This window comes from Meriones unguiculatus, chromosome 10 (assembly GCF_030254825.1).
Source record: "Meriones unguiculatus strain TT.TT164.6M chromosome 10, Bangor_MerUng_6.1, whole genome shotgun sequence".
Taxonomy (NCBI): Eukaryota; Metazoa; Chordata; class Mammalia; order Rodentia; family Muridae; genus Meriones; species Meriones unguiculatus.
Window position 1 is genome coordinate 60,514,214 of NC_083358.1, and position 16,475 is coordinate 60,530,688.

Sequence of the window (16,475 nt, forward strand, 5' to 3'; positions counted from 1 at the left end):
GGCTCTGACTGGTCCCCACGGTACCTACAATCACGCTGTACTCATGTGCACACACCCGCACAGACACACACACACACACACACACACACAGGCAAGCAAAAAGAAAGTAACTTCTTCATTTGTTACTCCCAAACCTTCTGAGCTCCCTGTCTATGCTAACCACACCGCTCAGCATGAAGCAGCTACATTGAATCTGCTGCAGGGGCAGGCCCGAGCAGGAGGCCTCGCTGCGGGCAGCGGCTGCCAGCTGCCTCGTACTTGCGATTTTTCAGGGCTCATAGTCGTGTCAGTGGCCGTGCGCCTGTCCTATGAGGAGAGAGTCCACTTTTCGGGGAAGCTACTGCTACAGCCATCGCTGATTCTTTTCTGGAGTTTCTCCGATCCCATACACCCTCAGGTAACTAACTGACGGAAGCTACGCCCAAGGCTGACTTTTCCAAACACCACGTCCCCGTGCCTTTAGGATAGGTTTAAGCGCAAATTATTTTGTGACCTCCTACTGTAAACTTAGAAAACAGGATCTTCTTTGTCACTGTTTGACAGCGTTTAATGTGAGCAAAGCTAAACTTCACACTTACTGAAGTACAGTGGGACAAGCTAATTTTAGAAAACGAAGGGGTTGTGGCTGGGGAGGAGGCTCGGTCAGAGAAGCATTTGCCATGAAAGCATGAGGACCCAAGTTCAAATCCTCACAAGCCATGAGAAGCCAGCTTCCTTGTCACATCTGTAACTGCAGTGGGACTCACAGGCCAGTCACTTTAGGTTCAGTGAATCAAAAAATAAGGTGGGAAGCAATGAAGGAAAATACGTGACCTCTAGCCTACACACACACACACACACACACACACACACACACACACACACACACACACACACACACACACACACACACACACACACACACACACCACTTCTTTAATGGGCTTTATTTAAATACTGTGGTGTTCAAACGCAGATAGATTTTTAGTTTCCTAAGAATTTGCTCAATTCTAAGGATCACCAGCAGGGGGTGATAGTGAGTATAAATAACTGTGTAGAAGAGCCTTGGAAACCATGCTCCCAGACTAAAGCAGCCCATCCTTTCTTCAGCTGCCATGGCAGCACGTAGTCAAGGGGGTCCAAAACTTTGGAACTGTGTGTTTTTCACTCTCCAAATTTGAAATAGTTTAACTAAAATGCACTCACACACATTAAAACCAAACCCCACATCAAGCCACAAAAACTGAGACATGGCTGGATTTGCTCCTTGTCTCCATTTTCTGCTCAGTATGAGTTCTTCCCATGAGGAGCTGTTGGTGTTACATGATTTCACTGCTCTTAAACATAAAAATATTCCATTCCTCTGAGGCTCTTAATTACTGCAGAATAAAGCCTTTCCCGATGAGCTCTACCTCCTCTTCCTCACTGCCTCTAGACCGGCCATTTTGCTCTAGTGGGTTGTATGTGTTTTATGACAGATGCAGAGATCAGAAAAGTAGAGCTCTAGTCCTTCACTTACTTTACCACAAACTAGTGCAGGCCTCTCTCTCCGGAGAGGACAAGGCCCTGGTGTGACTGCTCTGGAGAGCTAGTCTGTTCTCTGTCTGGTGTGTTAGGATGCTGAAGGACTTTCCTTCCTTCAGTTTAAAGAATAGCAAGCTCACTGTGGGGAGCCCTGTGGGTAACACAGGTGTGTGAGAGCGAGGGCCTCAGTTCAGATCCCCAGCACCCGCGTAATTACTAAGTGGGTATGGTGGCCCCCGGGAATCCCAGTACTGAAGGCAGAGGTAGGGGACCTAGGGGCAAGTTGGATAACTAAGCATTGCTGAACTGGCTGAATTGTCTAGCTCTGTGCTCAACTGAGACCCTGTCTCAATAGATAAGCTGGAGAATAATCTAGATGGTCACCATCAACCTCCGACCTAGACACACACACACACGCACACTGACAAGCACACATAGACACACACATACTGACAAACACACACGCGCGCGCACACACACACACACACACACATACTTATGAACAGACATACATATACATGCACATACTTATGAGCACACATATACCCACAAATAAAAACAGTTCCTTTTTAAGGGATAATACAACTGATTTACATTTGCTAATCAAAACTATAATAGTATTACTATTTTTATTTTCAAAAGTAGAGTTCTCCCTAAAAATCCAGAAAGTGCAGTAAACAAAAATAATTCACCCAAGCCAAGTTAAAACTCCACTTGGGCCAGGTGTGATCATGGACACCTTTAATCCCAGCACTTGGGAACAAGAGGCAGGAGGATCTCTGTGAGTTTGAGCCCATCCTGGTCTACACAGTGAGTTCCTGGACAGCCAAGAACCCTTCACAAAAAAAAAAGAAAGAAAAGCCCAGTTGGAATATACTTTACCTTTTGGTGCTGGGTGGGAAACAGTAGGTAATGTGGGTAATGTTAAAGTAATGATTCCTTCATCTTCTGTGTTTCATGTTGTTTTAAAACTTAAAATATCTGGGCAGTGGTAGTGCATGTCTTTGAGCCCAGCACAGCACTCGGGAGGCAAAGGGTGGTGGATCTCTGAGTTCAAGGCCAGACTGGTCTACCGAGTGAGTTCCAGGACAGCCAGGACTACACAGAGAAACTAAAAAAATAAAAAAATAAAAATAAAAATAAAATGTTTGACTGCCCACTGTATGCCTGAGCAGATAGATACTACAGAGAAGAAAGATGAATATCTTATGCTCACAGAGTTTATCCTCTTCACTCTTTAGAAACACCAATTTCATATTCTTTGGTTTGAAATATGATAACATTCCCCCAATAATTGTAATTCCTTGGGTGGGTGATGGAAGGAGATAGATCCCTGTGAGAGCATAGTGCCAGTCTCATAGGTGACACCAACGTCCATGATAAAATTCCACAGGAGGACCTTCCAGCCCAGGGCGTTACCTCTGAGAGCTGCCTCAACTCTGCATTGCTTATAGACAGCTACAGAGCTGGACCTCTACCCACCTTGATATGATTTAATGCTTTTGTTTTGGTTTGTTAGTTGATGCTGGAGAGCCCTGATGACATCTTCTGCTTCGAGTTCTGTCCAAGTGACCCCAATATCATCGCTGGAGGCTGCATAAATGGACAGGTATTTAGGGAATGTCTTTAAATGTTTATTAACGCTATAAGAAGTTTTGATGTTGGTAGATTTAGAACCTAACCTAACCTCAATATGGCACAGGGAAGGCATGTTGGCCATATGTTAATCACTATGCCAGGGCTTGAGTAGAAAAATACATCAGACATGGTGTTGGAACTTGAGATCTTTGCAGGATAAGTCAGTCAGAATAATCAAACTCAGTCTAGTCTATATTTCTTTCATTTATACACCCCAGACCCACCTATGGGAGGGAGAGGGGTGCATAACTTCCACAGTGAGATGGAACCTTTTACATCAATTAGCAATTGAAAAAAATTCCCATAGACACACCCACAAGCCACTCTGACCTAGGCTATTCCTAGGGTCCCTCTTCCTAGGTTACTGTAGTTTCTGTTAAACTCACAGAAAAACCACCCAGTGCAGAGAGCTGCATCATCACCTCCCGCAAGAGACCTTTGCTGGAGTTTCTCTGAGGCCATGAGTGAGTTATGAAATGATGCAGAACTCTAATAGAAGTTCACTGGACAATACACATACATCGTTGGATTTGTCTGTGCTTGGCACTACGTTTGCTTTATTTTCTCTTCTAAGATATCTAACTTACACCAAATTGAGATTCTACCCTCTAGTACTGTTGTATTAGTGAAGCAAAATGGTTAAAGCCATTCTGTGACCTAAGCTTCAGGTCATTTCGGTCCAGCGAGTCTGACTACTGGAAACATCACTTAGGGTGCAGGATGTAGCTCTGTGTAAACAGCAGGGTGGCACACACCTCTCCTCCCAGCACTTGGGAGGTGGAGGAAAAGGATCCAGAGTTTATAGTCATCCTTGGCAACATAGACAGTTTGTGGTCAGCCTGAGCTACATGAGACCCTGTCCCAATTAATAACACGAAAGTATCTGGTCTTTCTGTGAGTGGCTAAGAAAACTTCCTTCGTTAAGATGCACACAGCAGCAGCTTCCAGGTTCATGCCTCCAGAACAGCAGAAAAACAAATATCTTCATGGTTTTATTCCATAGCTACTGAGATTACAGTAACGACCCAGCACCATTTCCTAAGCCAAGAAAATCTGAAGTGCCTTTGCATTTGTGACAAAAATGGAGCGACTGTTTTAGAATATTCTGGGACAGGACATGATGAAATAAAATCACTCATGATTCTCCAATATTGGTATTCTGTTAACATTTTATTTTATGTACCGATGAGTTGGTGTTGTATGTTCTAGTTTGTTCTTATTTTTAAAAGAACTACCACCAAAGTAACATACAAATTCTGAGTTAGTCAGAGGCAATTAAGATAATTTTGTCTGCCTTTTCCCCCCTGTGACTGGATGCTTGTAGTTAATTCTTAAGAATTTGGGTAAATTCTGTTCCTCCCCAGGTCTGAAACAGTTGTACCTATATTCAAAACAGAACAAAAAACAAACTCTTCCCAAAGCATGAGGAAGTGCACAATATTTGTCTTGCATTTATTTGCTTCATAGTTGTATTTTTTTTTTTCCAGATAGGGTTTCTCTGTGTAGCCTTGACTATCCTGGAACTTACTCTGTAGACAAAGGTTGGCCTCAAACTCACAAAGATCTGCCTGCCTCTGCCTCCGGAGTCCTGGGATCAAAGGTGTGTGCCCCCATCTCCGGGCCCAGTAATAGCATTTATTAACGCAAACATGAAACAATGAGTTGATGGTACAATAGAGAGATGCAAACGTCCTCTTCAGTATCTGCTCTGAAGGCTGCTGCTGAGTTACTTTGGCTACAAGATAGCTCTGATTAGGCCCTAAGGCAATCAATCGGTCTTTCTCCGGCAGTGTGGCAATCACTCCCTGAAAAGGAGTCATTCAGACCCAATTCTCTATGTCCTGAAAATACTGTGATGGCATCTCTCTCTGTTTCAGATTGTTCTGTGGGATATCACAGCTCACGTGGACAATATAGAAAACATCAAGTCGGGAGGCAGCAGAACTAAAAAGCCCACTCTCAAGGTTGGCTATCTGTAGATTTTCACTCAACGAGGACACTTTTTTTTCCGTTCAAGAGTTTATTAAAAAAAACATATATAACAGATTCACCAAGGTTTTAAAATACTCAACATAAGAAACACAGCAATGACTTTTATTTTATCATCCTTCACCTCAGTCGGTAGGGACATTCTGAGTCACGTTTTATGGAGGTGTTCACTAAAAACACTCATTTCATTGGCCAACAGAGGGGTTTTGCTGATGACTTTATTATTAAAGAAAATGAAGTAAACAAATACTTTGCCTAAAGTGATTTTGTGGGAGGACCCCAGGACAAAAGGATGGAAAGGCTGGGTGTCCAGATGCTGCCTCACAGGCTAGGAGCTTGGGCACACCACCTCACCTCTCCAGGAGTCCCTCCATGTCAGTCCTTTCTGATGAAAATATGCTACAATAAGCTGTCAAGATGGTTCCATGGGTAAAGCACCTGTCGCCATCCCTGAGATCCACACAGTGGAAGGAGGGATCTCACCTACAAGTTATCCTCTGACTTCCACGCTCAAGCCCACACACTTGCATGTGTACATGTTCAAACAAATACGTTTTAAATTTTAAAAATATGTGTCATGATTCTGTGAAGCTGTGGCATCCAGGAACAGTAGTAGGATGAGTACTCAGTGTCTCGGTGACTGTGTACCCTCCATATCACACATCCTCTCCAGCCCCCGTTCTCCAGCCATGATATACATAGATCTCTCACCATGGCATGGTAGAATGTGTGCATCTCTGTAACCATAGCAACACTCCTTCAAGAACAGATTGGGTTCATAATCCTTATGAAATTTAGATATTAAACTACATTGAAAGGGAAAGTTGTTATGAGTTACTAAATATGTGGTATACTGAAACACAAATTTGTGTCTTCCCTTAACTTGAATACAAATCTGAGTTTTTACGCCTTACCTGCAATGGACGGTAGAGTTCACCTGTCAGCTCTCGAAAATGTAACCTTCTCTTCCCGTTTCTCTAGCCTATGTTTCTCCTTGAACCAGACAGTAATAAGGAAGCAATGTACATCAGACACTGCGCAGTGTCTTCCATAGAAAACGGCCACAGGAAAGTGATCACAGACATACACTGGCTGCCAGACTCATTTGAGGTGAGTTTTGATGGCTGTCTGGGTGGTGGGAGTCAAACTTGGGTTCTCTAGAAGAGCAACTAGTACTCTTAACCACCAAGCCATCTCACCGGCTTGAGTTCTGTTAGATTTATTTTGGTTTGTTTTCTGACACAGGGTCTCATGCACGGTGAACTCACTTTGAACTTATTCTGTAGCCAAGGATGGCCTTGAACTTCTGATTCTGTCTCCATCTCCCAAGTGTTGGGCTTAAAGAAGTGTGCACCATGGCCAATGTGTGTGGTGCTGCTGGCGATCAAACCCAGGGCTCTGGGTACACTTGGCACTCATTGTACCAACTGAGCTACCCTTAGTCTCTGGTTACTTTATAAAATGTGTTTTTTAAGCTTTTGAAATAATATTATAGCTTTAGAAGTTCACTTTAGCTTTCCTCTTTGTTGCTGTGATAAAATGCATTGACCAAAACCTCTTAGGAAAGGGAAGGGTTTATTTGGCTTATACTTCCAAGTCCCTCCTTGAGGGGAGTCAAGGTAGGAACTTGAAGCAGAAACCATGGAGGAATGCCACTTGCTGGTTCCATCATTAGAGCCTTCTCGGGCTCATGCTTAAGCAGCTTCTTATACAGCCCAGAATCACCCACCTGGGGATGGTTCTCCCACAGTGGGTTGAGCCCTCAGGCACCAAATAAAAAATTAATCTCCCACGGACTTGTGCACCAGCCAATTGGAGCTAGGCAATTCTTCAACCAAGGCTTTCCTTTCAGTTGACTCTAGGCTATAGCACAGAGTTCTAAGTCTTTAAGATATAAAGCCTGAGTGATGAATCTCTGAGGAGAGATTCTTAAACTACCAGATCCAATGGAAGTCGGCACACAACTGGAAAGGGTTGGGAGCTCGAAGATTGGCCAGTTTGGTCTGCAGTTGCCTGGCTGGTCCCTCCCCCACTCAGCCCTGGTGGAAGCCATCCCCCATTCAGCCCTGGTGGAAGTCCCAGGCTGTTCACTATTTTACTATGAACCATATCAAGGTAGCCATGTTTCCATACACATTCCAGAGAGCTACCTTCATAAGTTACCCCAAACCTTTTTGCATCCTTAACAAGTAGTTAGTGGAGACCTTGGAACTTTATAGGACAGTGAAAGGACTCTGAAGGTCCTCCATGTGCTTGCAGAGTTGTGCCAATAAGCAGACAGTGGACACCATCAGTTTCCTTTTTTCTTTTATTTTAATTTTGGAGTTTAGAAGACAAGGTCTCTCTGTGCAGCCCTGGCTGTCCTAGAACTCCTTATGTAGAACGGGCTCATGCCACTGCACCCAGTCTCCACCAGTTTTCTATTTGAGACTTAACACTTTTTCTAATGCTCTTACCTGTTTAACGGTCTCCTGAAATCTGTATTTGGCTGAAGAGCTGACAGTGAAACTAAAAGAGCCTGCATTTCTACAGCTAGTGAATGATAAGATGATGTGTACCACCTGCGTTTTATAAAACATTTAAAATAATTTGTGATTATGCAGATAAAATTCAGGTCATGTGAATGGAAAAATCTGAGAATCAATATTTCTATGCATTCGAACTAAAGCTACCTAAGAATACTTCTGTGAACAAATGATGGATCAGAGTACCACGTATGGTTATACTTGATCTTAAAACTCAGATTCCAAATGTCTAGTGTTAACAATATTTTAACAAAACTTTTTAAAAGAAAAAAGAAAAATTAAAGGAAAATAGCTCTGACGAAAATTATTTCTAGCTACTCAGAATTTACCTTCCTAATAAAAGTTCTGAAGCTTTGTAATTTTATATATGTATTCCTGGTGAAATGCTCATGACTAGGGAGGTCAGAGCCAGCCTTAGAGGGGACAGGCCTACTATTGTTACTTTACAGAATTTTCTTTTCTTAAAAATTTTTAAACAGATTAACAGAATGGGCTCCGTCTTTGAAAATCGGAATGGAATAAGCTGTCAGCTCGTCACCTGCTCAGCAGATTGGTATGTCCCCCTTCAAACATTGCCTCAAACCCTTCACACACTGTCTTCTTTTCACTTCAGTGTTCCTAAAATTAATGTCTCCTTTCACTCTTCAAAGATTGTTATTGCAGCAATTAACCTAAAGTATCTGAAGGAGAATTGTATAGATAGATTACTGCTGGTTAGGGTGTTGCTGGCATTAAAAAGAAAACCAACTTTTGACCTGGAGCAGTGTGGCTCATGCCTTTAATCCCAGCACTTAGGAGGCTCCCGCAGGCTAAGCTCGAGAATGAGGTCACATGGTCTACACAGAAAGTTCTCGGCCAACCAAGGCTACACAGTGAAATCCTGTCTAAAAATAGATAGATAGATAGATAGATAGATAGATAGATAGATAGATAGATAGATGGATGGATGGATGGATGGATGGATGGATAGATAGATAGATAGATAGATAGATAGATAGATAGATAGATAGATAGATAGATATAAATTTGGAAACAATAATGTTACAGTTATTTTTATAAAACTGTGTTTGTTTCTCAGTTTCTCTCTTAACCTGGCTATCACACAAATAATTGAGATTCCATTATATTATTTTGAGAAGCTTCACAGCACAAGAACTGAACAGTTATTACTTTGTTCTTAACCCTCTACACTAATTTGGTTTCTTCCCAAGCATACATCTCAGAGATAGTTGCACTTTGTAGCTTTTCTGCTCCAGCTCTTCACTTTGATGTCTCTTGGACCTCTGTCCCTGAGCTCAATCCCCTACTTCCTCTTCTAACTCTACCTCCTCTGGCTGGCAGGAAGTCCAGGCCTATTCTCTGCCATGCTCAGCAATTGGCTGTAAGCCAGTTTAGTGGCATCTCAGAGGACAGTTGGGGAGCAGTCTTTATACAACATTGAGACAGGAGATCCTCAGAGGATTGCAACCAGGTATAAGGGTTATAGAAATCAGCATTTGAGTTACACAATAACTTTATGCCTACACAATAAGAAAATGGGAGCTAGCAAGAAGGCTTGGCTGGAAAAACTCCTTGGCAGAAAAGCCTGAAAATCTTAGTTCATCCCCCAGGACTCCAGGTGGGAGGAAAGAGCCGACTCTCATAATGTGTCTCCTGACTGCCACACATGCACCGTGCCATGCCAGTGTCTGTGTTCCAACACATCACAGACACGATGATGATGATGATGATGATGATGATGATGATGATGATGATGACAGGGAATAAAATATTTTCAGAAAACAAAGAGTTAGCTGGGCTTGTCTCAGTCATTGGTGCCACAGCATTACCCATAGTTATTCTGCTTCTTCACACTCCATGTTTATAACTTTGTGGTATGCTGTTTCTACTCAGTTTATCTCACAGATATGAGGGTTGTCACATGTATCTGTAAAGCCTATTAAAAGTAGAAGAGCATCTACTTTTCTGATGTACATCTATAAAGAGTGCTGTTTTAATTTGGTGGCAATGTTGAAGGCTACTCTTTTAGATAAAATTATATTTGCCAGTTTATAGAATTAATAATCATAACAATGTAGGAAATATAGTATTTATAAGTAATGCTTATCTAGGCTCGAAACAAACAAAAAACAGCTATTAAAACAGCTTTGTAGCTCATAATCATAGCACTCAAAGCCTGAAAATTGTGGATTAACACCAGCATGAGCTATATGGTAAGGTCTTATTTTTTTTTTTTTTAATCTTTCAAGTTGATGTGGTGGTTCGCACCTTTAATCCCATCACTTATAAGGCAAAGCCAGGATGATCTCTGTGAGTCTGAGACTAGCCTGGTCTATATAGTGAGTTCCAGGACAGGTAGAGCTTTGCCGAGAGATTTTGACTAAAAAGCAAACAAAAACAAAAAAAATGTTTGACACCAATAAAAATAATGACACCTTATGCCAGGTGAGTTGACAGGAGCAGAAGCTGTGGGGTCCAAGAGAAGGCACTGGTAATGTTAGCGACCACCATTAAAATTATACGTTTTTAATGGGTGAACTTATTATATACAAGTCATATCTTAGTAAAGCTCTTATATTCCTTTCTAAAGTCATCGGTTTCCAAACTGAGTTCCCACGTGTTAGCATCAAGACAAAGAAAATGATGGTGTGATTCTGTAAATTGTGGAGCACAGTTTTGGAGGGATGGCTGAGAGTATGGGCTGCTCTTGTGGAGATCCCAGGTTCAGTCCCCGGCACCCACAGAGACAGCTCCTCCCCTCCTGCCACTCTAACTCTGGGAAACCTAGGGCTGTCTTCTGGCCTCCATGGATACTGCACTCACACGCACGAAGCCACATGCAGCCACACACAAGCGCAGAGAGCTAAAGGTCAAATCATTTGGAAAGAAAAGACAGAATGGCCTCATTTCACGAAGGCTTAGCTTCAGAAACATGAAGATGTTGCCATGTCAACACATTGTCTCCATGATGTCTTGACATTGAGTCTCTTATTTGTTAATAATAATAATAAATCTGAGCTTTCTTTCAGCACAGTATGTTTTTGGGATATTCGACCTCAAAAACCTGCAAGCACAGCTGCAGCCGCACCTACAAGCACAGGCCCGGGCACAGCCACCGCCGATACCTCAAACACCCAGCAAGCAGTACCAGAGAAGAAGAAGGAGGAAACCATTGAGGTTCCTTTTGATGTGCCCTCGACTTTCATGCACCTAGATCTTTCCTGGAAACCGCTATCGCGGGTAAGTGACATGGGCTTGGGTCCACCCTGTATACCATCCATTTTGTATCACTGACACCGATGCTCCCACCCTCCAAACGAAGAATGGCTCAAACCAGCACAGGACATGAACTAGCAACATTCACGAACTGATGCATCCAGCTGAGAAACTCCTTGTCTGAGAATGACTGATGCACGCCTACACCAAACCAGACACCCAAATCACAATGAGCTTGGGACTGATATTTCCTGGGTAAGCGAGCCACAACTTACACATGGTTGTGTGCTGGTTCTTTAGCTGCACACAGATTCCTTGATTATTGGTAGCTACTCCAGTGGGCCCAGTAAAGCTAATTTTCCCCACTTCCAAAAAAAAAAAAAAAAGTGCTCATTTTGGATATCAGTGGTAAGAGATGATAAGATAAAGCTGCTAATTGAACAGAACTGAGAAGTCATCAAATAAGAAGTCGTCTGTACCTAACTTGAGTCAGCCATTTGCCTTTAGAATAACATGGCTGCGGCTGTTGATGGGTGCATGTGCAAGGTGTGGGCAAGGCCTCTTCTGTAGAAGGTGTAATTCTAGTTCCAAACCTGATACTTGTCTTTTCTTTTGATTTATGAATATCACATTGACATTACTGGGTGTTATCTCCCAGAGAAGGAGCTTGGAGGGGTGAAAATATTTCTGAGGTAACTAGAAAAGAACGAGAAAGAGAATATTTGAAATTGTCTGGGATAAGGATCTGGAGAGATGCATCAGTGGTTAAGAGCAGATGCTGCCAGGTGCAACTCCCATGGTGGCCCACAATCATTGACTCTGGTTCCAGGCCATCTGTTGCCCTCTTCTGACTTCTGTGAGCACCAAGTGTGCACACTGTCTACAGACTCACATACAGGCCAAATACCCATGCACATTAAATAAGTCTAAAAGAACTTTTTAGAAAGGAAGGAAGGAAGGAAGGAAGGAAGGAGGGAGGGAGGGAGGGAGGGAGGGAGGGAGGGAGGGAAGGAAGGAAGGAAGGAAGGAAGGAAGGAAGGAAGGAAGGAAGGAAGGAAGTTGTCTGGGCCAAGAATTACTGAGTTGTTAATAGTTAAAGCACCACAAATGAATTTGCAAATATACCAAAGACTAACTGCATAGCAAGTGGGTGAACAAAAGAGGGAGAAGACTGAGGAGATATACATAGAGGAAGAAACCTAAAGGCCATTTATCATTCCTGCCAAAAAAAAAAAAAAATGCATGATTCAAGCACAGGGTATGTCTGTGTCCCTGATAGGACCAGAGGGCATCCGGGTAAATTAGCAAAGTGTCTTTCTGAAGCCTCATCCTACTGAAACATTTAGGGAACAAGGCACTAAATCATTATCTTCCATTGCAACTCTAAAAGTAAGCTGTTGGATACAATATAAAACATATAAAGATGAAAAATAACACTTCGGGATTGGGAAATGCATCCCCAGGCAAGCTTCCCTTGGTAGCATGATTTTAGAAATATGGATTAGGTGCTTTCCCTGAGGATAAAGGAGGGGCAGCAGTAGAAGGTAGGTTTCTTATAATCTAGGAGCAGAAGGGACAGGCTACAAAACAAAAATAAAATCCAATTGTTTTCTAAGAGTTTACCTTTCTTTTATTTTCTTCCAAAAGATAAAACTGTCTAAGGGTGAGACAAATTTAGACCACTGTCCAACCAAGCTGAGCCTGGGCGAAGACCCTCTTCTTTGCAGAGTGCAAGGTAACTGACCGCCGTTGTCTGTTAAAGGGCATCTGGGAGCATTGCTATCTGTTTATGTCTAAGATGAGTTCCCTGCCAGAACAGTCTGAGTCCTAGAATTCAGACAATGAAATCTCCAGAGTGGAAATTCATAATGAAAGTTTATATCTCTTTTACAAGATTGGCCGAGTGCTGAGAGGTTGGGAGAGCAGAGCACACTGAAATTATGCAAAATGTACAAAACTAACAATTGAAGTATTTTCAGACACTTGCCTGGCCTCCAGAGACTTCTAGTATAAAATTTCCAAGGTTTTGTTTTGTTTTGTTTTTTAATGAAAGTAACGCCCAGCTGGAGCAGAATTCCTCTTTGGACCTGTGCTGGGAAAAAAGTGGATCTGGATTTGGGGTAATTTTACAGACATAGCCTGTTTGTTTCTCTTTGGTTGGACCTGCTGTATTTTAAAGGAACCACAGAGTCTTCTTTTCCTCCCTCTGATTCAGTTTACCCTTTATAATTGACTGAGTTCCGGCTGTGGGTCAGGGATTGTGCTAATAGTATACCTTCATTCTGTGGGTCAGGGACTGTGCTAATATTGCCTGTGCTTTCCTTCCTCTAAGGGCGTTTTTGTTTTTGTTGCTGTTGTTGTTTGTGTGTGTGTGTGTGTGTGTGTGTGTGTGTGTGTGTTTTTTAATCTGGCTTACTAATCTTATCGTGGAATAACAGAAATAAGGTATATTGTACATTAGTAAAGAGTTTGGGCAGCTCTCACAGGCACACCCAGGAAACACCATCACTGTCGCCATACTGGGCACAACCCTCTCTCTCTCTCTCTCTCTCTCCCTCTCTCTCTCGGAAGTTCCCTCACAGAAGAGTTCCCTTTCTGTCCTAACCTGCCACTCCACATTAACCTGCATTTTGTATAATTTTAAATGAATTATTTGAAGTATGCACTCCCATTCTTAGTTGGCCGTTTGTTATATTTCCCAGTTTGTCTGTTTGTTTGGAGGGGACAGCTTCTCACTGTGGAGCCCAGGCTGGCCTCACTCACAATCCTCCTGCAGCAGCCTCCCTCGTGCTAGGACTGCACTCCCACAACCAGCGGCTGGCCATTTTCAGTCGGGTACATCACCCATGGATTTATTCGTCTCATCTATGTCCATAGTTCTCCCCGTTCCACTACAGACTGTCCTGGTGTGCTTCTCTGTTGCTGTAATAAAACACTGTGGCCGAAAGCACCTTGGGGAGGAAAGCCCACCATCCCAAGAAGCCAGGCTCCCCTTGGGAGCCCAAGGCAAGCACCTGGAGGTGGGAACTGAGGCAGAGACCCCAGAGCAAGACTGCTTGTCTCCTCAGACCCACGATTAACAGCCTTCCTGTGCAGCCCAGCCCCGCCTGCCTGGGATGGTCCCACCCCGCAGTGGCCTGGGCTCTTCCACTGCAGTTACCAACTAAGCAAATACCCTGCACACATGCCCACAGGGGGAGGCGATGCTTCAGCTGAGGTTCCCTCTCTCCAGGAGTGAAGCTGACGACCAGGATCAGCCACCACACAGACTAATATTTCATTGTATGGGCGTACCCCATTAGGAGTGTCAGTTCAAGGGTCCTGTGTCCTCTATGGCAGTTGACTTCGGTGTTTGTTATCATTGAGAATCCTTAATGTATCATAGATTTTTATCTAGTATATGATTGTGGAGTGTTTCCTTCCTGTCTACACTGTTTTCTTGTTCTCTCTGCAAAATCAAAAGCTTTCAAGTCTGAGGGAGTACAACTTATCAGTTGGTTCTTTTGTGGCATTATAAATATTGGCATTGCAATCTAAGACATCTTTGCCTGACAAAAAAATGCAAGCATTTTTTCTAAGTATTTCTCACTATATTTTTCTTTAGAACCATGATCTCTTTGAGTCAACTTTTATATGGCCCAGGCTATGAATCAAACTTCTTGCTATATGTGTGTTCCCGCACTCTGTTGAAAGCGATCTCCTTTCTCCGTTGGCTGATGTGAACGTTTGCCAAAAGTGGCTTGCCCAAGCTGGGAAAGATAGATAACACCTACAATCCTAGCACTTGGGAGACGCAACAGGTAGATGGCTTCAAGGTCAGGGCCACCCTGGGCTACCGAGTGAGTTACAAGCCAGCCTGAGCTATAAAATAACAGATGTCACTTTTCACTTCTCAGCATGTTTAAGTGCACTGCTATGCCTATGTGACAAACCAGGGCCAAATTCTATCAGAAGCTTTTTCTGCATCTCTCGGGGTGATTTCATATTTCGGGGAATTGAGGGGGGTGCATAGGTATATATATACATGTATGTATATATACAATTGGTATACAAATCAAGTATTTCTGATAATGAAGCATAAAGAAATATTTTAAAAACAAGTCTTTGGTGTGTGTGGTGGGCGGTACACACATACGCCTATAACATGTTGCAATTTATCAAAAATGAAAACAAGTCGGGTCTTGAGAAGATGGCCACATTCGTTTGTTTAACACAATACAAACCGCCGAGGACTGATGGTGGAAAAGGACTGAAAGTCTTTACCTCTCATAATTAAACCGTTGTGTCTGCCTGAGAGCAAAAACTTTGCATGCACAGTAAAGCTCTACAGTTCACAGCGCACCGCAGTCCCAGCGCTGAGCCCAAGGTCTCAGGCAGCGGAGCAGCATGGGGAGTAAAGATGTGACCATGGACGTTAGGGGTCGAGGCTGACGCAGGCCATGAGATGCTCGTAGCATGGGTGAGCACTACAGGAAACGCTCAAATGTCCTTACATGTTTGATTCTGAATTACTTTTTGGCCAGTTCTCATCTGAAAGCCCTTTATTTTGGGTGGGGGGTTGAAACAGCATCTCCCTTACGTATTCTTGGCTGTCCTGGAACTCACTATGTAGGCCAACTCACAGAGATCCCCCCGCCCCTGCGTCCCAAGCGCTGAGATTAAAGGTGTGTGCTGCCACACGCAGCACCAGAGACTAACTGACTTTTAGTGAGAGCCGTCCAGGCTCAGCTATGACGTGGGAGCATGACCCCGATTTCATGAAGCTGTGTAAGAGGCATAATCAGCTGACAATTCAGGGATAGTCCCGTCTGTGCGTGATGCAGTCCAATACCCATAATACCCAATTCAAAACATGAAAGCCCAGATTTATTCTGTGAATGAGGCAAAGTAAGAAGTTAACAAATTAAATCCTATTAATAGAATACAGAATTATGACTGTATCCTGGAATAAAGGTTCCATGAATCTGGGAACTTTCCCTGAAACCTGGAAACTTTCCCTGAAAGTACCAGGTTGTGCTTCCGGCTTTTTACTTGAAAGTGCTTTTACAAATCCCCAGCATCACTGTTTTCACACTTAGTAAGTTAAAGGGGCAGGGTGGGGATGTCACTTGAGCTGAAGCACAGCAGTCCTACAGCATCTGGTCGCCAAGGAGGCTAAGTGGCTGATGGGCAGGCAGTGTGCACAGCATGAAGACACTGCTCCCTGGACAACTCATACCTCAGCAGCGAGCAAAACCCTAAAGAGACTGCTGTGCAACGCAGAACTCAGAAGCGCATTTCTCAGATTTCCTGTTTGCTCTTTCGCCACATCAGCTGACCCTGAGGAACTAATTGAAATTGCAGAAAGTGAGAGAGCACAGCTCAGGAGGTTCCTTTCTGGGTTCCGGTCTCCTTGTCCTAGCAACCACTGAGGGAAAAAGGCACTGGTCGGTCTTCTGACTTTTAATGCACATTTGTCTAATTCCCTTTTCCGTCCTTCAGCTGTTGCTTTGAGTCTTTTGAAGTTCTGTCTTTAGACACATAAATCCTAAAATTAAATTTCCTAATTTCCTAAGTTTCCTGTCCTTTCTTTCTGTCTTTCCTGCTGCTGGGAACGTGGGGCCT

General features: G+C 43.3%; 1 protein-coding gene across 2 annotated transcripts in view; it reads left to right on the plus strand.

Moving 5' to 3' along the window:
- Dnai3 (dynein axonemal intermediate chain 3) overlaps positions 1–16,475 on the plus strand; it is a 55,174-nt gene that overhangs the window by 19,603 nt on the left and 19,096 nt on the right. For both annotated transcript variants that reach the window (XM_060392571.1, XM_060392570.1), the window contains 7 exons: positions 273–397; positions 3,023–3,112; positions 5,019–5,105; positions 6,112–6,240; positions 8,135–8,208; positions 10,685–10,895; positions 12,519–12,606. In XM_060392571.1, the coding sequence (XP_060248554.1) occupies positions 273–397; positions 3,023–3,112; positions 5,019–5,105; positions 6,112–6,240; positions 8,135–8,208; positions 10,685–10,895; positions 12,519–12,606 (804 nt within the window). The remainder of the gene's footprint in view (positions 1–272; positions 398–3,022; positions 3,113–5,018; positions 5,106–6,111; positions 6,241–8,134; positions 8,209–10,684; positions 10,896–12,518; positions 12,607–16,475) is intronic.